We start from the raw sequence: 22,426 nt of genomic DNA, 5'->3' as shown, positions 1-22,426 counted from the left end.
TTTTACAGTAGTCTAACGGAACTTGTGCTCCTGCAGGAGTGTATTGTGGACGTCCACCAGATGTGCCTCACTGTGACATTATCAACAATGGCCACTACTTCGGGGACGTGCAGGTTTACATCTGCCACGAGGGTTACCTTCTGGAGGGTCCGTCTTCGCGAACATGTACGGAGACGGGGACGTGGAGCGTGTACAGTCCGAGGTGTCAGCGTAAGCACTCTTTACCTGAACATAGTTGCCATGGAATCCAACGCATTACTTTGGTGTTGCACAGAAGAAAATCCTGTCTCTATAGGTGGTCTCTCATCTTCTATTTTTTGTTGCCAGTGAAGTATACTGAGAAATAGGGCAAGTCATAACCATCTTCTTAACATACATGTACATCTAAGAATAATTTGGATAGTTGCCCACTTTTCTAGTCGTAACATATCACAGTAATAAGCATCAGTCAAGTGTAAAACGTAGAAGACACATGTCTGGGACAGGGTTTTTCAGGGAGTCACTGCACTAGGAGAGACTATCAATATAGCATTAACATCATCCGTAATTAGTATATTGACAACTCACACTATTATTTCATGTAAAATATTGAGATTGCAGCACACATACATGTATAGATAACTGATGTGCAGTCAAAACTGCCAAAGAAGACCACTCAGCAGTCCGATAAAATCTGGTCTATGTGGACAGTTGATCACTATAGAAAGGATTATTGCTTGTGTCAGTGGCAAAAATTATCAAATGGACCACCCAAAAAGTGGCCACATTTTTTGTCCAGGTGGTCCTTATGTACAGTACATGTAGAGGTGGTCACTTGTACAGGTTTGACTGTACATGCATTTAGCCCATCTGTAGTACAACACAATTAGACTGTAGTGTTCTACTCACCCACCTAACTCCCTTGTACAGCTGTCAGTTGTGGCCCTCCTCCTCCCGTCACCAATGCCGAGATCCAGGTAGACAGTTTCTTATATGGGCTGGGATTGGCCAGGGTCCAGTGTGCAACTGGCTATATCTTGGTGGGAGAACCAATCAGATCTTGTCTGCCGAATGGTTCTTGGAGTGGCACAACTCCAGAATGCAACAGTACGTGGTTTGTAATAACCCAGAATAACTAGTAATACACTCTTACATGCATGTATCATTCCTAGGTTGCAGTGGTATGCAACAATACTGTAACATTGTTTAATTCATATGTAGATTAATTAGATTTATCTAACCATCCCTAACACAAATTGCCTTAGACTGTCCTTCTATCATTCATATCTTTGTTAGTTGTTCCAAATAGTTAAAAGCCTTTAAAATCATGTCGGATTTGTCAACAAAATATGGTGCAAAGAATCCTTAAAGATAAGTCTACAAGCACCAGTTAAAGAGTAGAAAAACCTCTTACAGATTCTACTTTTTTTCCTATCAACATGTACAGAGGTGCAGTGCCCAGCTATCTTTGCACCTTTGAATGGACAGGTCACAGGGACTGGACACTCCTATGGTGATGTTGTGGTGTTTGGCTGCAATGCTGGCTTCAGTCAAAAGGGGGCGCTAGACAGCAAGTGTACTGAGATGGGAACTTGGAGCCATCCCAGGCCAACATGTGTAGGTTTGTGGGGTTCTTTCTGATGCAGCAGGCACCATTCTCTGTAGTTATAACATAACCTGAAGTTCTACAAAATATGTAGAGTAAACCTTTACTGGTCATGTATTCAAAATATTGGAAAGTTTCTAACGGTTACAAGTGTTATTTCTTCTACTACAGTCTACTATAGCTTCAAGTATGTTCTATTCTGTATATATAACACAGTTACATCCATAATATTCCATGATGTAGGTGGGCAACAATGGCAGAAACATATACATGAGGACGTCCAACGTAAATGTTATCAGACGCACCGTTAATTTTGTGTCAATGTCATCAGTTTGCTGGCAATCCTGTGTTTTTGAATGCTCATCGAATTTTGAAGTAATCGTTGCATGTTTCAATTTTATCATGTTCTACACAAGATCAGTCAGCATACATGCAGTAAATGTCATACTATACTAGAGAATATACCAGTCCTATCATCTCTCTAGCTGTTACTTTGGCAGACTCTAACCGGCATGTTTTCCCTGTGCAGCCCTGGAGTGCCCTCCTCCAGTCCTCCCCCCACACCTGTTCCTGTCCACACAGAACTACCAGGTCGGCTCCAGTCTCAGACTCAAGAGCGAGGAGGGCTACAGACTGGTGGGGGACGACACCGTCACTTGTCAGCTGAACCAGACATGGTCCAGGCTGAAGGCTGTACCCATACGTAAGTGTGACATGATATATGACTGTATGAATGCACCACGGAACAAGGTGTAAGACAGACTGTTATGCTCAGGAGTGCTTTAGACTGAAGTACCCGTGCCAGGACTTTTTTTAAAGAGGAGAACAAGGGCGCTGCGCCCCCATGCCTTGACCATGCACCCCCTTACCCTGGGGAGCAAATCCTCTTCCAAGCATAAAATTCAGATTGACCAAGTCTTCAACTGTGACCTGTCTGACAGTAATTTTGCCCTTCAGGAAGCCTTAAAATGCCCCATTTCAACTAAGTATTCTCTAAAACTCTGAATTGTGGAAGCGGGAAACCCCACCCCACACCATCCCTCGACTTGGTCGCTCTGCTCCCTCGTAATGCTCCTCCTTGCAATTTTTTCTAGAAAAACCCCTGACAACCTTCTGACTGATACTGTTCTGCTTGTATGAAATGATTATGTTTTTCCATTCTTACAGGAATAAAGTGTGGGCGTCCAGTTACCCCAGCCAATGGGGCGGTGCGTGGACAGAGATACGAGTACGGAGACACCGTCACGTTCAGCTGTCGCTCAGGGTACGTGCTGGAGGGGAGTCGAGACGCTACATGTCTTCACACGGAGAGATGGTCATCTCAACCACGCTGCAAAGGTAATGCTACGTGTGTTCATCGGTAGGATTTCAGGTAAAAGTTGCAGTGTACTAAAGACCTCTTTGGATGGTCCGAGCAATCAGTAGCTTATCCTGGTTGAAATCATGACCTTGTGATCTTTCTTTATACAGTCAAAGGCACACATGTAGCTTCAAAATTAGCCTAGCCTATCAAAATTAAAAAGTCATTTTAAGTTTATCGAATTCAATTTGAGTTTGCTTAGTAGTTACATTTATTTTTTTAACGACACTCAATCACTATCCGGATTATCGTTTGTTGTTCCCTGTCACATGAGGGTTTGACATGTTTGCACATAGACGCAGAGGCCAATGATTATCATGTACATGTACACAAAGATGAACATGTATAGAACTAAAAACTAAACAGACATAAATAACTAAGTTGTCTTAACCTTCTCCCTGCTGCTTTATTCTGTTACCAATAGGGAATTGGGTGACAAACAGCTCATGTACTTCAGTGTGCTAAAGGTTAAATAGATTTGTAATTGTAATTGTTTGCTGTATTTTCAGCTTACTGTGTACATGGTTGCCACAATGGAGGAGAGTGTATCAGGCCCAACACCTGCAGTTGTCAACAGGGATACAGGGGGCCTTCCTGTGAACTAGGTAACGGTGGTGCTTTCTCCTTTTGTGGTTTCTTAAGAAATCTAAGAAATTTCTTAAGAAATATATCTGACACAAAATGAAATGGCTCACATACTTTTGTATGTCACCATATAGTTGTAACTTTCTTAGTTTCTATCAGTACCAGCTAGTAACAAATTAATTAGTTTACGGTCAATGGTAAGGTGATATTCATTGCTGTTCATGTTACTATGTACATACATGTACACCTACTGGCTGTGTGCATCATCTTTCAGACATTGCTATTGCACCTTGGATCAATCTTTTTTTCTCCTTTCCACAGCGTTTTGTGTGCTGCCATGCCTCCATGGAGGCAAATGTGTTGGACCCTACAAATGCCAGTGTCCTCCAGGATACACTGGTTCTAGATGTGAAAGGGGTAGGTCTTACACAGACTGGTTTGCACCTTCAATGCATAGTCACTTTTTTAAAGAGGAGGAAAAGTTTAGAACTAGCACTAGGTTTGTCGATGAAGGTTAGACATCCAGGTAATAAGATACGCCAAATAGCAGTTACTCAAGCAACTGGATAATGATTTTTGATGACGTGTCACTGACGAAAAGTAGTGGATGCTACTTGAAACGTCTGACCGTTTCCAAAATCATACCCAGTTGCTTGAGTAACTGTTATTTGTAGCACTAATGTCTTGTTTTTTTTTTTACATACACAAGGATCAGTGACGTTCAGTCTTGTGTGAAGTATTCTACAAAGTCAGGCTCACAAAGTACAAACCTTTTTCATAAACAACAGCACCTCACCCACAAAGTGTTATCTCCTGTGGCATGTAAACAATTCAAACTCCAACTGACAAAGACTGTTCTGGTTGCAGCTGTGTGCAGGAAGCCCTGTCAGAACGGAGGCAGGTGTATGCGGCCCAACATGTGCTCATGTCCCACAGGATTCAGACCACCAGATTGCTCCAGGTAAGACATATCAGATACATGAGCTGGGATTCAAAATTATCAGCTTCTTAATTTGCAGCTTTTAAAATCCAATACAGTTATGTTAGGAAAGAACAGCAGCACTTTTGGGAATACATGTAGGTGCACTGATGCATCTAACATGAATTTTTGTTAGATGCTCAGAAAAAACAATTGGGGATCACTACACAAGATACTACTGTAACTGTAGTACAATTGTACCTTTATGTAGTACACGTTAGCCTACACAAATATCTAGGTGCACCCACAGTCAAAAATTACAAAACACATGTAGGTACACAGCTCCACTTTGGGCTGCACCCTGTATTTCAAGCCCTGAACAGCCATACTCTGTCATTAATGACTACATGTACCTCACATTTTAACATTGACTTTTTGGGTTAAACCTCTATAGGCTTGTTTTGCCTCTACACACCTGCTCATGATCTTATTGTTCTAACTTGTTCCAGAGAGATTGACAGGAGATACAGAGACTACTACCGTCAACAGTACCATTGATGGATCTGTGACTCAATATTCACTTCATGTATAGTTGCTGCTATGCACTCATCAGAGACTGTTTCACTTCTGTCTGTCCTGTCTCTCTGTGTGCACTTTGGCTGTTTGCAAGTGTTTGTAATTATGCTGTCTTCATGTTTTACACTGGACAGTAAGAATTGTTTTTATACCTTCATTGTCTCTTTGAGTTAAGTTAGACGTTTTTTCTGTATACTTAGTACATGTACTTTTTCCATGTGTACAATACCTGTGGTTACATGTGTATCTAGCTTTAGGGCCCTGTCACACTTGTGCGTATATGCAAGTGCGCATGAGTTCCGCAGTAACATTTTTTTGGTCTATGTAAATTTTGCAGGGAGGAAGTTGTTTTCTACTTTGACCCACCATTGAGCAGTCTAGGTATCAAACCAAAGAAATTACTTCTTTGGCTGCAAACTTAACCTAAACAAAAACATGTTAATACGCAACCCATGCGGGCTTGTATATACGCACAAGTGTGACAGGGGCTTTAGTATTATCGTTACTGGCTAGTATTTCCGAGGGCCTGCAATTGTAATATACTGTACATGTGAGAGGAGCAGTGGTTTGCTTCAGTTTGACATCCCCATCGCAGGTCTTTGTTTAGAAACTTAGTCTACATACATGTACATTATGTATGCAGTACTAGCCTTAAATTCAGCTGTAGTACCCACATGTATTACATGTACATTTGTAGGTTATGTTGGCACATATCATAGCAACATGTTGGCATAATTAAGCTGTTTATTTATTCAAGCTCATATTTATCATTGAAAACATATGCTCACAATTTCGGTTGTTTGTTGTTGTGTCTGTTTTAAGTTGATTGATGTGTAAAGAAGTAATTACATTCCAAAATTGGTCTGAGAGGTGACAGAAAGGGGGACATGTTATTGCAGTCCATATCAAAAGATGCAAATAGTGTATGTGATTTACAATCTTTATACAAACCATATTTTACCCCAGTGTGTTTGCAACATAAAGGTAAAGATTAAATTTTAGTATGTCCTGCTTTCAAAATAACATTGTCTATAGTGGTATTGTAAATAAGGTTATTCTTTCGTTGTTGCACGTTTAAGGGGGAGGGGTTTACCAAATTTTGGCTACAAAATGGAAGTTGAATTTAAGGCAAGGAAAGACAAAAATTGTATAAAACGTTTAATTCCGATTACTATACACCAATAAAAAAATTCAGTACAATGCTGAGTTTGCTTGTGTTCCTTGTCTACTTTTTAAACGTCTGTAGATCCAAAATAAAAAGTCCAATGTACAATTCAATGTATCCATATTATGTAAAAGCCCGCCTATAGTTTGTTTCAGTTAAGAACTGTGTTTTATTTCTATGTAGATTAATGTCCTGTCTATGAGACATGTGATGAGAGGGCAAACCATCCATCCTCAGTAGATGCCTACAAACAAAGTAAAAGCTATAATTAATTACTGTAAACCTGTTTAAAGTCAGACAGCAGAAAATCATGTTGGAACATTTCACAATACATGTATGCCTACATTAAATTTGACTAGGTTTGTATGACAGACTGTAATGCATTCCATAGCTATCTAATTGTAGTTTGTTCATGTTATTTGCTTGACAAGGAAGAAAGAAGAACATTTACCTTACTGACAGGCCTGATTCCGACAGGGTGAACAGGTGTGGGAGACTGCTTTGAGCTGCCAAGGGAGCTACGTGCAACACTGAAAGAGAAAAAAAAAACATTGATAACTGTTTTCACGAATCTAAAGGCCCAATGCACTTAGAATAAGCTCTGACAATCATGTTAAATTTTTAGAGAAAACATTTGCTTCTTTAAAGGATTTTGACTAGAGAGAATGTTGAGTTTACTTCAAACTTCTCTTCAGGAACCCATTCACATGTACAGTAGCATTTCCTGTGCTCCCATTATATCAGCAACTCCTGTGCACCCATCACATCAGCAATTCCTGTGCACCCAACACATCAGCAATTCCTGTGCACCCATCACATCAGCAACTCCTGTGCACCCATCACATCAGCAATTCCTGTGCACCCATTACGTCAGTAATTCCTGAGCTCAGCTGCATTGGCACACTCTACATTGCTTCATAACACACACACATACATGTACAATGTACAACTCCAGAACTTCTTACAGAAACAGTCAAACTAAAACCTCCTTGAACTGACCTGCTGTTGCCCACATGAGGGGAAGGTGTGCTGGTGGCTGTCAGCTCTAAGTCCTCCACACGGGGCACGGACACTCGGATCTCCCGCCCTGCCCCTCCCCACGTCACCACCGGCTGGGGTTGGGCTGTGCTGCTGAGGGTGAAGGGGATGGGGGAGATGGGAGGGGACACGGGGAGGTGGGGATTCCCCTGGGGTAGGGATGAGGGTGGGGTGACGGATGGTAAAGATGTTGGCAACTGTGTGAACTCGGTAGAGGTGGAAGCTGTGCCTGTGCTGCCTGCACCTGGATGGGAAAAACACAAGTTGGAAAAGTTGTTCGCCAATAATCATCCACTAATTTTGCTTTAAAACACAAAATTCTATGCAATTTTTGTATCCAATTGATACTCCAACGGTGAAAAGTATGAGTCACCGCCGGTCATATGGGATCCAAGTCGACACATGCACTTCGTACATGGTTTGATCATGTCAACACATGATCATGTCCTACCATGCTTTTCTTTGGAAGTGTGCACCTTCTAGCGATTCACAGAGATACATAACTGCACAAGCTACTCCCTCCAAAACAAGGTGAAACCAGTATGTGGTATAATAATTCTATGACTAAATAACTTATGAAACCCATGTTTTAAGCTACAAAATCTATTCTAGGCTGACTTTAAGTAACCATTACTGCCAGCCAGAATGCTGTGATGTTTTGAATGGCATTCACTAGCCTCTACTGTAAGAAAGCTACTATACTGATTTACAGCACATTTTTGCCAGCCAGAATGCTGTGATGTTTCGAATGACATTCACTATACTGTACTGTATCTAGTACTATCTACTGTAAGAAACTGCCAGCCAGAATGCTGTGATGTTTTGAATAACATTCACTAGCCTCTACTGTATCTACTGTAAGAAAGCTGTCCTACTGTTGAGCTGCCTGTCGAGGCTAATCTGATGCTGCTGCTGCACCAGCCCCTGAAGCCGTGCCTGGGCCTCCTCGTGTTTGTGCAGCAGGAGGTCAATCTGCTGCTGTAGGACCTGCTCCTCGTGGATGGCCTCAGGGCTGGGGTCTGAAGGTCAGGTACAAGTGTGAGTAGGTCGATGAAGGTTAGACATCCAGGTAATAAGATATGCCAAATAGCAGTTACTCATTACAAGCAACAGGATATGATTTTGGAAGTGTGAGTAGCATCGCAAAACTCTTTGGGAAATACATTTGTAAAAGGAGACCTAGTGCTGGACACTTAAAGATATTTATGTACCAAACTGTATAGAAAGCACTATGTCAAAAATTATATTGTAACTTAGTAATACTAAAACATCAAAATGTCAAGCTGAATCTTTTGCACAACATTGTGTACTGCAAGTGAGTCAGCATCTATTTCTTCATGTAACATGAAAGCAACAAAATGTTCTATGAAAGATACATGCACATGCACATTGTAACAGCACTGAACACTACTGAAACACTGTTATTGAGCTATACTACAACATGTAAAAGCAGCTTGTTCTTGAGTCTTGACCCACCCCCACTGGGCGGGACTGCCCCTGCGTCCTGAGGACTGGTGCCTGTAACCTTCCTCCACTGTTCCATCTGCTGCAGCCGTCTCTGTGCCTGTGTGTGCTGCTGTGACAGGACCGACAACTGTTCCTCCAGACTTCCCCGTCTACCCTGCCTCACACCTTCCACACTGGACAGGTCTGGGGAGGGGCGGAACACTGGCACGGGTCTCTGGAGTAAAGAGACATAAATGTTCAAGGAAACAGTTTTGTTTGTGTTGGTGACAATTTACTCTTCCCCCCCTTTAATAAAACATCATTTACAAATGTACTCATGAACCCCAAATACAGAAAACATACTCTGAGAATTTCTAATGAACCCAAGTCGAAAATTTTGGACCCACACAGCAGACAACATTCTGTCTAAGTGACACAATCATGATATGATAACTTTCCCTTGTAAACATTATAAATACAGCACAAATCATGTTTTTTCATCGAAAGGACTTCATCATATCAACCAAGAAGATTCAAAATCTGTTGAGCATCGGTGCACCCAAAATTCATACCTCCTTCCAAAAAAGCTGTTTAAATACTAAAACATGTAAGTCTTATCTAGCAACTACATGTACCCGTGCCAAGTCAGCCTTACCCCACTGTTGCTGGAACCCTGTGCCTCAGTGACCTGTTGTCCATAGCTGTGACTACTGAGGCCTGGCTGTGGAGGTACCACACCATTCACGACCCCAGGGACAGCCGTGTCTGTTGTGTAGAGATGATTGAGGCCAGGCTGTGGAGGTACCACACCATTCACGACCCCAGGGACAGCCGTGTCTGTTGTGTAGAGATGATTGAGGCCAGGCTGTGGAGGTACCACACCATTCACGACCCCAGGGACAGCAGTGCCTGTTGTGTAGAGATGAGACTGCAGCAGTGGTGAGGTGCCCAGGCTGTCTCTACTGCGGTCCACTACACTAACCTCTGTAGGCTGGGAGATGACTATGGTGGAGGTGGGGGTTGTGGTACTGGGTACCTTTCCCATGGTCCTGTACACCTCTGACACGCGCTGATGCAGGTCTGCAAGACTGGTGGGGACTGGTTGGGCTGCTGCTGCTGGGGACGTACAGGATTGCTTGAGTTCCAAGATATGGATTATGATTATGAAGAATAGTAGATCAGGTAATTCTTTAGTCCCATTTCCAAAGCGGGGCCCGGCCAGGCAGCTTGTGGGAACGAAAAATATGATATGAATCCAATGCAAACTATTAGTCCTATGAGACCAAATGGCCCAAGTAATGTGGTTTGTGGTACCTTGTTGTTGAGGTGCTCTCTGGTCCCTCTGTCTGGGAGGGGACAGGAGAACAGCAGGCTGCAGGGGTTGGAGGTGAGTTGGGATGGTCTTGGGTGCCGTGCTGGGATCTGTGGTGGTTAAAAGACAAGTTCCTGACAAACTACACAATGATGGGGACTTGCATGTACCTCTTACACTAGAATCATTCACTCACAGCCAGAAAATGAATATCAAGAAACCAAAGATAATTTCTTACATTATGTCCTGACCTTTTTCAGGGAAGACATACATGTACACATATATTATTGTAGGTACTTTATCAAATAACAAGTCTGTTAAGGCAAATGTAGAACTCCATATTGGAGTTTTTTGGGAAACAAATAACGGACAAAAATCAGGTATGGACTACATGTATATAATTACCTGAAGAATCACTTGGTGCAAAACTCTGTGTTGACATATCTGTGCTGCCGTCCACGGATCTATTTCCTGAAGCTTTCATCACAGCATACAGCGTGTGCTGAATAGAGGACAACAAATTACATGTTAAACTCATGTCCGTAAAACATTTCTGAATGTTACAGATACATTAGAAAAGCAAACAAAGGTTGCGCCAAAAATAGTTATTCAAGCAACTGGATAAAATTTTGAAACAGTCAGACGTTTTAGACAGCATCAGTCACTGACGAAAGACAGCGGATGCTGTCTGAAACGTCTGTTTAAAATTTTATCCAGTTGCTTGAGTAACTATTTTTGGCATAATATCATCTTACTACCTGGATGTCTAACCTTCATCAACAAACAAAGGTTGTCATCTTGAGACTTGAAAGAGTCTTAATTCATAGGGTCAATAAGCAGTTGTCTAAGCTTTATTGAATTTGTGAGCAACTTACCTTGAGATAGTTGATCTGTTCCTCAGACTTGGCCCTGTACTGGTCAAACTCTCCCCTCAGCACAGTGTACTGCTCCTGAGTGTTTATAATGTCCTACAGGAACACAAGACTTTGTTATATACAAAATTCTAGGTCAAAGTCTATCTACATGTACATGAAACATTTTTGTTGTTGTCACACTGTCATTTAACTATTATGAACAATGTTTACTACTAGTACTTTAGGTAGAACTTACAAGTGTGGTCTTGCCTTCAAGAAGTTTTTAACTTTCATCAAGGATATCAACAGTGATGTAAAATGATGTAAATCTAAAAGGCACCCATGGATGTAATACACATTCTAGTCTAGATACCCAGTATGGAGAACAGAAACCACTTAGAAGTTAGACTTACAGTGACAGAAAGCATAGTCAGTGTGTGCTATCAACATAAAACTGTAGTTCTACCCTGGAAATCCAGAGCATGTGTACTGGCGCGCCCCGAGCTTCCCCGCCTATCCCAAGGCCTACTCTTCCGCTGGCCCCGACGATCTACCCCGCTCCGCTAGCAGAGATTCGGGCCTAGCGGAGAGTGGGGCGGGGTAGATCGTGGCGTAGTACACGGGCTCTGGATTCCCAGGGTACTGTTACAGCAGTTCCTGCACTCACAGCTGTCAACACATCCACAAGAGCTCTCTGCTCTGCTATCTCCTCCGTCAAGTGATGTCTGAGGGTGGCTTCAGAGCGCAGCTGAGATTCACTCTATGGCAGCAGACACAGACCATTGTCAGTATGTTGTACAGAGACAAAATGTGCCATACTACATGTGCATACCAAATGATTTTTTTATCACCTCTTCGTAAAGTAAGAACAAAAACTACATGTATTTTCATGATAGTTCTATTGTAACAAATAGGGATGTCTCAGTGCCAGTGGCTCAACTGGTAGCTTAGCACTGCAGCCTCACAGTTGAGCTCCTGGTTCCAACTATTTGGTAACTTGAAGTCTCCAGTTTAAGTTCCAAGGTAAGTACATCTTAGTTGGGGCTGTACAGTCCTTTGGAAGGGACTAAAAATGGGCGTCCCGTGTTTGAGGAGGTGCTTTGTTAAACGGGAAGGGCTAGTAAGCTCTCCCTGTAGGCACTAAAAGGGTTTGAACGGACGAATTCGGACAATGTAGTAAAATAAGCTACCGACATGCTGACGACATTTGAAAAAAGGCCTACCTCCTTAATGTGTCTTGTAAGTCTGGTGATGGCCTCCAGGAGGGAGGTGGTGTATCCCCTGAGGGTTGGGGACTTGTGTTGCTGGGGTGGGGGAGGGGGTGTCATGCCGGCCTGGTGCTCATAGTCCGCTATCTCAGCCTCCAGGTTATCCATCACCTTACAAGGGAAATGAACAAGTTACAGCCTTATGGGAATGCCTGAGATGTCAAAACATTTTTTGAAGCACCACTTCCATTCTTACACTGGAAAAAACAACTGTAACAGTTACTTTATTGTAAACCCTCACAAACATGTAGTATCCATCCGAAGAGCTTGGCACATTCGCATTATCATTTTATTAATAATTTATTTATCTATTTATCTATGAATCATTAGGATGGCCCCTTCAGTTAACTAAGTAACAGAATTTAGTAGTCCATGATATGCACTTAGTCTTACTCTTTGTCCAGTACTCAGAAATCTAGAAGGATAAAACAGCTTCACCTCATAACATAAAATGCTATTGCAAGTTTGTGGCAAAAATCCCTTCCACTCAAATTTACAGTTAAAAACAGAGAAAACTTTTCTTTGACTGAGTCTGTTTTGTGGGGTCCTGAGGCGTAACGACAGGATTTTCGGCCCAGATCCCAGCGGTCCTGGGTTCGAATCCCCTGACGCCATCGATCTTGTGCCCCTGGAAAAGGCACTTTACACGACTTTGCTCACTCCACCCAAGTGTAAAAACAGGTATATTATGTGTGGGTCACTACACCAGCAATAGCTGCCTGTGTCCCAAGTGTATTGCACTGTTGCAATTCTAATCAAAGCAAATCAAAGGCCCCCTGACCTGTTTGAGTTCGTCCAGTTTAGTGAGTGACAGCGAGCTGAGGTCTGTGTGGTCGGCTGCACCAGTCCTGCTCCTGGTGCGGTTCACCCTGCCTGTGTCGTTGATGGCTTGGTTTGTGAGGCTGCTGGAGTCCACATCTCGCACTGGGGTCAGGGTGTTTACTGCTGTAGGCTGGACATAAGTTATACTGTCATCAGCTATTGATTCAACTTCATATTTACCATAAACATGATACATGGACATATATGTCCAATCATCACTTAAAGTCCAACATGTTGTAGCTACGATACTGTTGTTAAGAATACTGCTGGCTGTAAATTAGTTATATTGTCATCAGCTATTGGTTCAACTTCTTATTTACCATACTCTATTAAAAAGAATACAATGTTTGTCTGGTGTTTTTTTGTTTGTATCATTATTTTGTCCTACAAAGCTATTTTTGAGAATACTGTTGGCTGTACATTAATTATGGTCTGTGTTTAGCTTTTTGACATGTCTTTCATCCTTAATCCATAAACCAAGTGTGTCCGCTGTATCTTTATAAAATTAATCAAGCTCCTGCTGGTTACAATGCTATGATGCAGAACAATTAAGTAAATTGTCCTGAACTAAATAACTTTATTTCTAATTGATGCAACAAACCATGTCTACAAAGAATAATCTAACAGTGTGAAAAAGTATTGCTCAGTTTTCACATTGTTACCTTCTTTTTCTTCTATCACATTTTTTTCATCCATGCATTTGTGCTTGTGTGTTCTCACCTGTGTCTGACTCCTGCTGACTGTTCTACCGGGGTTGGAGGTGTCCGATTGATAAGAGGGACCACCCTGTAACATGGTACTGGTGGCTGCACCTGTTATACAGAACATATTAACAGTGTAAAAGATGATGATTCTTATATAAACCATTGCTTCAAGAACCAAAATACACACCACGCTTTCAAGAAATACAGTTTGTATATCAAAGTAATGAGATCAGAGGAAATACATAAGATTGACTTGTTGTTTATATGCTACACAATTTTGTGAAAGTAGAACATCTAGATGTCTTTGCCTGAAGCAGCATGCAGCCTACATTAAATTTTTTCTGTGATGAAAAAAGTGTCCAATATGATCACATGTAAACGCTTTAGGGCTAAAATTTCTTAACACAATAACAGGCTAGTTGAGAGAATTTACAAGTATAGATTCAATGCATTGCTGGTAAAGAGAAGGGGGAAAATAGTTCAAGTAATTACATGTATGTGTACTGATAAGTACACTATACCTTGCTGTCCCTGCTGTTCCCCTGGGATAGTGCTGAGTGTGCTGTCCTGCTGTCTGAGGGTGCTGTTCTGCTGTCTGAGGGTGCTGTCCTGCTGTCTCAGGGTGCTGTCCTGCTGTCTCTCCAATTCCAAGAACCTTCGGAAACGTTGCAGATCCAGCCTGGACTCGAACTGCTGTGAAAGTGTCTGTTCCCCACCAGTCTCTTCTGCACATGCAAATGTAGTCAGACACACTTTGATCACTACAAACAAAACTAGAACATCCTTACTCTATCTATGGACACATGTATAACTAGTTTGGAAATGAATTGTATGATTGTGTAGAAACATGACAGATCTGGAAAAAACAGTATACTGGTAGCATTCTCATTGCTACCTTTTGTATCCTATTATGTACCTTGCTCTCTGTCTGCATCCACTTCATTAAGAGCACTTTGGTCCATAATGGACTGACTTAACATGGACAGCTGGGTGGGCTGCTCAGGGGCCTCTATCACCGGGCCTCTCCCACTGGGGTTATCAGGGGCCTTGGTCACATTGGGGAACCCTGTATATCTCTGTGGTGATATAACAAAACAAAAGAAATACTCAATGTCTGAAAGACCAGAATCTTCATGAACAGGCTCTGGTGCAGGGAAAAGAAAAGTATGACCATCATACAGTACATACATTGTACATGTACCTAAAGTCTCTATCAATAGATGAGAAAAAAACCGATTCAACTTTTTGCCCGGATTTAACATTTACACGTAGCAGCCTCTTCTTATTGTTAACCTTAAGGCTGTGTCTGACGTGCAAATGTAGTCCTAGACAATAACAAATTGTTCCGTTCATTATCCACAGCACACTGCATGTACATATGTTACCATAGATACAGTATGACGTTCTATCTGGTATCCACGGTGATGCCTTTCATTTGCTTTTAAGTGGAATCTAACAAGACGGGCAATATATACTATATATTGCCCATATAACCACAGAATCCAGTTTACTTACTATATAATATAGTAAGTAAACTGGATTCAGTGGTTATTTTTTGTTGACACTATGGAACAAGAAAAATCAAGTATTAAACAAAATTTTCCCTTGTTTCTTCTTTCAGTGAATAAAAGAGGTCTTTCTTCTAAAACTGCCTGGAGAGCGAGTACTCTGTGAGCTACACATTTGAAGAGCGATTTTAATTCTTATACAGGGATATGGAATTACATGTATGTATAACATGTAATTAGTGTTTCTGCGTGTTGCTAAGTAAATAATACTTCTCATACCTTCTGATAATTGCAATCTCTACTATGTAAAGAAAGATGGCCCAAGGGTTACTGTTCGCTAAATGGGCCCTCTCCCTTCCTAATTGTTCCATCTACATGACATTTTAGAATCTCTATTACAAATTATTTATTGCAGATGCTTTGATTTTATTCGTCTACGTTGTTGTCATGACAACATGACGTCTGCTTAATATGACATCAGTCCTCAGGAATTATCTAGGTTTATCTCCAAGCAGATGTTGTGAGGGCTTCTGAACCCGTAAAGCTGCAAGATCATAGATCCCCTAAAGTTACAGCTTGGAAAAAAATTAATTTGGGGTTCTGAAACACCTTTCTGAACTATGCAAAAAGCCTTATTCAATTCACTCAGATCAAATACTGACAACAAAGAAGAAAAGGACTCAAAAGATTTTACAGACTATCTGAGTTGAAATTCTCCAATCTTTAATATCTCAACAGTGTAAACAGATAGAGTACAAAATGTATGCAAGGAAAATACGTCAGCATATCAAAGATAATAATTACATAATGCAGTGTCTATTTTTGTTAAACTCTTTTACAGAACACATTTAGTTTAAAACAAACTTACTAATTGAATGACATCTAGACCTCATTTACATTATCTACACCACAGTTAAAGTTAAACCAGTATATTCAATAATCATGCATGTACTTGCCATTGTTGCCCATGCTGGTGTATAGTTTGTTTTTCAGTGTAATCAGTTCTGAATTAGTTTTCAGTTCCTTTCAGTCTATTTGCACCGTGGCAAGATCCTCGGCTTGTCTCCCTCTCCCGCGAGGTCTGTCCAGCACTGCCATTCTGTGAGCATTATGGGTGAAATGGCCACGGTTTTTTACTGAAGGCTGTTCTCGTAGAGCCTGACTTGGTGTGCTTTGCCCTGCTTGCTGCACATTTGTGGCATCTCCTGTTCCAGCCTGGTTTTCCAGTGGATTTGTGTGATTTCCCCGTATCATGGTGACAAAGGTCTGATGAGTGCCTGTCAGTTTTTGCCGGATTGCCGTCCTCAAGTCTGATGTGCGGTAGAGTGTTGCTAATGGGTTGATCAGCGAGTTCAGACATATGCCTGCAAATATACCGGTTCTTGTGGGGCACAGCCCTGGGACACCTTTGCACACTGCTAAGGGCAGGAGGGGTAACAGCCAGAAGATAAAAGCCACTACTACATGGATCATAACAGTCCTGGCCTTGTACACCCTTTCTTCATACCTCCTTCGTGCCTCCTCTTGTGCGGCATTGTTAGGCTGAGCCTGAAGAACCCCTGCCTGTTCAAGCCTTCTCTTTTCCCGCTCTCTGATTCCTGTATATACACTTATATTTGTGAACAATATGATAATACACAGCAAGAAACCTATGCATGCACAAATGACGAAAAAAGCAAATGGGTAATATGAAATGCAGGATCCAGTTGTCAAAGTTTCCATATCTAAACAGTTCCATCCCATACTGGGTGAGAAGGAGAGCAAGGAAATGCAAAGCCACGAAATGGTCAGTGCTATACCTGTACACAGTTTAGCACTACCAGCATGGTTGTGGAAATAGATAGGGTAACTTAAAGCAACATAGTTATTCACTGACAGTAAGGTTAGGGCAGATGCAGACATCATCTGAGTGAAAATCATGAGAGGCATATACCCCAACAGAAAGCCATATGTCCTGTACATTGCGCTGTATCCCATTCCCACATGACCTGCCGCTCGATACAGGAGTCCAACACCTGCCAAAAAGTCGGACAAGGCCAGATTTGCAAGGAAGAAGTAGATGGGTTTCTGGAGTTCTCTTGATCCAACGATTCCCAGGAACACGACAGAATTGGTGATGATAATGAGAAGCCCCATCAGCCAGTAGATGATTTCGGTCTCTGCCCTTAAGCTGACAAGGTCCTCGTACAGGGAGCAGGCTTCGTTGGCTTGCAGGATGGAGAAACTGTTTTTTAAGTGCCACTTGTAGCAGGACAATATGCTGGTAAACTCCGGAGAAAATGTCTCTTCCGTAGGCGACCCTTGGACGGAGCTGTTGTTGAACATGCTGGTGCTGAGTCCGGCCGTCTCCAGCCTTCTGCAGGTGAATGATTCTGGGGCTGTCTGTGCGCAGACTAGAAGGAAATAATTGGCTGCACTGGAACGGAAAAGGCCCGTTCTGACGTCACGACAGCATACTCGCCAGTGACTTATTATTATTATAAATTCCACTGCTGAAGAAGCCTTTGGGCACCAAATACTAGTATGTATTTTTTTTGTTATAATTACAAAGGCAGCAGGGAGAGTGGGCGGTTATTATGGGCAGCTGAGCAAGTATTGTTGATGACAACAGTTATATATATGCAAATGCAGTTCTCACACAGTCCATTCATTCATTCATGTGAGTTGGTATCATGAGTGACTTAATTGCTTATATAAGCAGCAGGAGAAATATGGAATACTATAAATGCCTTCCAGTTTGCCTTGAATGAAATGAGAAAATGAAGTGTTTACATCACAGTGGTTTGAAGTGGTTCCACAGTCATCTTCGACTTCGAAGGACTACCAAGAGAAGAGAGGTTTGAAGTTCACAATAACACTTTAGTTGTATACTGTCAGTACTAGAAAAAAAGTTTTCGCGGTGGTTTGAAGTTCACGCAATCACCACGAAAACTGCAAACATAAAAAAACCTGCGAAAACTTCAAGAATGACTTTGTTATGACTCTTAACAGCTATTACAAAAGGCCATAGTCCTTTTGAGGGAATGAAAACTGTCAGTAATACATCAAATAAGGTGCAACAGTTACTGTTATAAAAGGTTATATTACTTTTTCTCATCGTTACATTTCAAGAATATTCTGTTTACTAGTGTACAATAGTGCCTTTACCCTATAGCCTAGACAAAAATATCTCGGTGCCCTGGTGCACCAGTGCACCCACCGTCAAAAATTAGGTGCACAGCTCCAATTTTGGGTGCACACATGCACCCACTATTTTGAGCCCTGTGATGCAAAGAGAAAAACGAGGCGTTTGCCCATCTGACATCATTCAGGGTCTAAGACAGTATCTAGTGGGAGAAATGGAACAGTTTGAGGCTCAAGGATGCATGCCGGGGGTTTTGAAACAATAAAGATTGAAACGTCATGATAAAAGAAATATACGATGCTCAAAACAAGTGTGAAAATTTCTGTAATAGCTACATCATGTACATGTACATTAGGCCACACTAATTTAATTTGTTGGTCTCAAGATTTTTTCAAAAATATAAAGTGACAGGGCAAGAAAAAATTCTGTGGCAGACAACCAACCTCATCTCAGCACACCATTTAACAGCAGATGCACAAGTTTGTTGAAAATTATTAAAACTACAGTTATAAGTACTCATGGAAAAAACATTCATGCAAAAAACATGGACCTTGAAGATAAAAACAGTGGCAGAAAATAACCACAAATTTAAGTACATGTAACTGAATGTGGATTTGGAGTATGGTGGACTTTTGCTTTGCAAGGCCAACGTTGCGCTGTTTCTTGCAGTAATGCTGTATCTTTTATTCAACCTCAATTTGCTTTCATTAATTTTTTTATAAAGGTAACTTTTTTGTGTCCAACTTTTTTTAGCACATATTTGCATCAACTTTGGGGTACCCAGAGGATGTTATTCATAAAATCAACATTAGGGCACAACATTGGGGCCTGCTAGGGATTCAAACCCAAGAACAAACCTTTATATTCTAAGTCAACAACCCTAACCACAAGAATCAAAAACAGTTTGACCAGCTTACAGTGGAAACCTTTCATGCACCATTCAATAAGACATGTACTTTGAGTTGGAGAGTACTTGTTTGGGGAGTACACATGTACATACCTTTGGGTCATCTCCAAACAAGTCCCTGACCACGGCCATGACACGGTCAGACTTGGACAGGACGTCCTGCAACTGGGACATGTGAGAAACAAGTTAGTAGTCAAACTTCTCTCAACACTGGCACTTACTTCTGTCAAGGAGGTTTCAACTTCCTTGCTTCTGTACATGTGTAGTCACTTTGTGATGCGCTTTCAAGCAGGCAGATATTCATGTATCTTCTGATATAATTCATCTTTAAAAATATGCAAATGACAAGTTGTCACACAGGGCTCAAAGTTCAGTTTTGCAAACAGGTGCAGTGGTGCACACACCCTAAAAATGTAAGTGCACAAAAAACATTTTGGCTGCACAACATAAGATAAACCTGCCTGTGGCACTGGCTGCAAATACACCTGATATTATAAAGTAGAATGTCAGCAAAACCTGCAAACACAGTTTTGCACCTTAAAAAATTGCACCCAGTTTTTCTAGTCCTGCACATATATATGATATAAGCTAGATGTCGGATATGTAATAAAATTCTCTACCACAACAACATGTGACAGTGAGGCGCTGCTGGCATAGTTCAACGAGTGTAATGTCATGGCTTTGTACATCTTCATTGGAATTTTGAAAAGTCCTACCTGACTGTGATCATACAACACTTCCCTCAGAAGTGCAGCTTTCCGCTTCTCCACTGTTGTTGGGGTCTTCGGTCGAGCCCGAGCTATGCAAGTACATATAATAATAACATTTTTTTATTGGTCAGAAATTACCCGTGCAATGGCAGCCTTTCTAGTGCTGAATTGATGCAGGGTTTAAAATCACATGATACACATGGGCAACAGATACATATTTGCTCCAGACTTGCATTTTGTGGAACTGTCGCAAGGGTCTGGGCGGCTGCCATTCGGCACCAGCAGGTGACCTTAATACGACCTTCCCCAACCGAAGTCAGGTACCCATTCACACCTGGGTGGAGTGATGAAAGTTGAGTAAAGTGCCTTTCCTAAGGGCACAAGATCAGTGACATGACAGGACTCAAACCCGGCACCACTTGGTTCTGAGCTGAACGCTCTACCGTTACGCCAACTATCTACATGTAACATGTTACAAGACTGGTTTCATAAATAATTATTCTTTGCAATTATTCAGTACTTGATCATATCCCACTTACAATAAATAGTAAACTTTTATTACGTGTGAATTACTTTCAGTACAAACTTGCAGTGCAGATTTTGATAGCTAGTACAGTATGTATATCATGACAGTATTGTGTCCCACCTCTCTGAATCAGCATTTTCTGGTTCTCCATTCGAATCACATCCAGGTTCTTGGACTGGTGAACCTCATGTCGGTGTTGCTGTAAGTCAAAGTCAAAGTTTTATTGCACAACAATTTCAACAGGTACCGTACAATGTAAGGCAAGGACTACTGGCTAGTTACATTGATCAGAAGAACATCTGATTGTGCCATGTTATCAATAGTCTACATTTACTTTTTTGGGTTCATCATATCAGTAATAGTATGGTTCTATCTACATCTACATCTACATTCGTTAACCCCCAAATAGCCCCTTCAGGGACAAAGTGGGGGGGGGGGGGAGTTGAGCTCCCGGGCAAAGGCGGGCAGGCCTCCAGCCTATAGTGTCACAATTACCAGCTAATAATACACAAAATGGATACAGAGTGAGATACAATGAGAAAAGTACAAAAGTGAACTCACAATCTCCTCATCTGTTGCTTTGTGTACACCGAGGTCTGAGGTTGTGTCCTAGTGCAGCAAGATGATTGAGTTGATTGGCAGGAATGAACATAACAGTATAACATTGTCCTTATCTAATGACCTAATTTAAACTTCAGATCAGTGGACTCTAAGTAAAAGTCAATGGCATTTTACTTTGAATGAAAATAAGACCTGCCCACTAATTATTCTCAACATTAATTTAAAAATGTCTGTTGTTCAATGGTACAGTATTAATGATACAGTCATTAACTGGGCACTTCTTTTCAGTGAGGCCCTGGGCACATATATACAAGCAATAAAACAATATGTACTATTGTAGTAGAAGTTTGGTAATTGATGTACAAATCTGTTTTTGTGTTGCACTGTACATAATCGTAGTCTTTATCCAAGCCAGTCTAGTAAACATTATGACGTAATGATACAGCACACTAGCCTAGCCCTGGGGTAGCCCACTTTTTCCGGATAGCCAATCATTATAGGGTTCTGCATCTAACCAAGGAGGTTGATCTAACACATCACTTTGCTTACAAGGATGTAAAACAACAATGGCCAGTTGTACGGACTCACATCCCAGGGTGGGGGTGAAGGCTTAGGTCTGGGCTTCCTCCTCCCTTTGGCGGATCCGCTGTTAAAGCGTTGTCGTGGCCGTGACACGCGAACAAACGACATCTCTTCTTGCGTCTTCTTGGCACAGAAAGGTAGTTAAGGGCCTAGGTAGCACCAGGCACCGGACACAAATTGTTAAACCACATGTAGACAGTTCAATAGACACACACAAAAAATTCTAATGGTAACAACAACAAAGGCTGGCTCTGAGTCTTAGCCTGGAATCCCGACCTATTTATAGCTGCCGGGTCTCTTCTCTCCCTCCGCAAATAGGAGGGAGAGAAGAGACCCGGCAGCTATAAATAGGTCGGGATTCCAGGCTATCTGAGTCTGTGTATGCTATAGTATGATAAGGAATTCAAATCTATGTAACGTTAAAGATCGTGAATAAAAAGGATACTGACTTGTCTTTACGACTTTAAGAGATCAAAATTTGAAAGGTCGGTAGAGTTGACACAGCGGACTTGTACTACAGTATAATATTCATAGCTAGAGGAAAAACTGTTGGCATTTTGCCCACCTCCCCCACTACCAACGAACATAAACATACATCGCACACGTACTGAAAATTGCATATTCAGGGCACATTTCGCTCACTATATGATCACAAGTTTACTAAGAAAGATAGAGGTACTTACTGGATAAACTAATCTAGCAGAATTCTAACATCAGACGTCAAAAATTGCTGCAGTGAACTCAGCAGGTAAAACCATCGTCTGAATCTCCCGCTTGGACGCTGCACCGCTGTATGACCTCTGACCTTACAGCGCTGGGAAAATAATCCTTCCGAAAATCAGGAAAAAATACCATGAACTTATAGACTTTTCCG

General features: G+C 41.6%; 2 protein-coding genes across 7 annotated transcripts in view; one reads left to right on the top strand and one right to left on the bottom strand.

Moving 5' to 3' along the window:
• The window catches only part of LOC136445422 (sushi, von Willebrand factor type A, EGF and pentraxin domain-containing protein 1-like), a 39,726-nt gene extending 34,469 nt beyond the window's left edge, over positions 1 to 5,257 (top strand). The window contains exons 9-17 of one of the 4 annotated variants that reach the window (XM_066443427.1): positions 37 to 210; positions 910 to 1,086; positions 1,427 to 1,600; positions 2,115 to 2,288; positions 2,753 to 2,923; positions 3,455 to 3,550; positions 3,852 to 3,947; positions 4,398 to 4,491; positions 4,959 to 5,257. In XM_066443427.1, coding sequence (XP_066299524.1) covers positions 37 to 210; positions 910 to 1,086; positions 1,427 to 1,600; positions 2,115 to 2,288; positions 2,753 to 2,923; positions 3,455 to 3,550; positions 3,852 to 3,947; positions 4,398 to 4,491; positions 4,959 to 5,007 — 1,205 coding nt within the window. In that variant the 3' untranslated portion in view covers positions 5,008 to 5,257. Of the gene's footprint in view, positions 1 to 36; positions 211 to 909; positions 1,087 to 1,426; positions 1,601 to 2,114; positions 2,290 to 2,752; positions 2,924 to 3,454; positions 3,551 to 3,851; positions 3,948 to 4,397; positions 4,492 to 4,958 lie in introns of those variants that run through there. The other 3 variants (XM_066443428.1, XM_066443429.1, XM_066443430.1) reach the window with 3 other exon arrangements.
• Positions 5,258 to 6,170: 913 nt separating this feature from the next.
• LOC136444577 (spindle and centriole-associated protein 1-like) lies at positions 6,171 to 22,369 on the bottom strand. Of its 3 annotated transcripts, none has more exons than XM_066442191.1 (21): positions 22,236 to 22,369; positions 21,559 to 21,701; positions 20,971 to 21,018; positions 20,530 to 20,608; positions 19,890 to 19,972; positions 19,267 to 19,338; positions 14,551 to 14,710; positions 14,156 to 14,359; positions 13,651 to 13,742; positions 12,890 to 13,060; positions 12,064 to 12,219; positions 11,508 to 11,600; positions 10,862 to 10,954; positions 10,392 to 10,488; positions 9,989 to 10,096; positions 9,330 to 9,790; positions 8,705 to 8,909; positions 8,104 to 8,247; positions 7,190 to 7,472; positions 6,642 to 6,720; positions 6,171 to 6,434 (listed from the first exon to the last, which is right to left on the bottom strand). In XM_066442191.1, exons 2-21 carry the CDS (start codon positions 21,658 to 21,660, stop codon positions 6,387 to 6,389), a joined length of 2,778 nt encoding a protein of 925 aa, XP_066298288.1. In that variant the 5' UTR covers positions 21,661 to 21,701; positions 22,236 to 22,369; the 3' UTR covers positions 6,171 to 6,386. The 3 variants fall into 3 exon arrangements, with proteins under 3 accessions (XP_066298288.1, XP_066298290.1, XP_066298289.1); XM_066442193.1 differs by having other exon boundaries at positions 9,330 to 9,787; XM_066442192.1 differs by having other exon boundaries at positions 21,559 to 21,672; positions 22,236 to 22,361.
• Positions 22,370 to 22,426: the final 57 nt, after the last annotated feature.

The sequence above is a fragment of the Branchiostoma lanceolatum genome, chromosome 11 (assembly GCF_035083965.1).
Source record: "Branchiostoma lanceolatum isolate klBraLanc5 chromosome 11, klBraLanc5.hap2, whole genome shotgun sequence".
NCBI classification, from domain to species: Eukaryota; Metazoa; Chordata; class Leptocardii; order Amphioxiformes; family Branchiostomatidae; genus Branchiostoma; species Branchiostoma lanceolatum.
Note: the sequence above shows the minus strand (reverse complement) of the source record. Positions and strands in the feature narration are given on the sequence as shown.

What these genes read in the sequence shown, in the direction of transcription:
- LOC136444577 (XM_066442191.1), bottom strand. Translation starts at nt 21,660, where the DNA reads ATGTCGTTTGTTCGCGTGTCACGGCCACGACAACGCTTTAACAGCGGA. An exon ending in TTGTGGATGTGTTGACAGCT is followed by an intron (nt 10,955 to 11,507) that starts GTGAGTGCAGGA and finishes GTGTTCCTGTAG; the next exon opens with GACATTATAAACACTCAGGA. An exon ending in GAATCAGGCCTGTCAGTAAG is followed by an intron (nt 6,435 to 6,641) that starts GTAAATGTTCTT and finishes CTTTGTTTGTAG; the next exon opens with GCATCTACTGAGGATGGATG.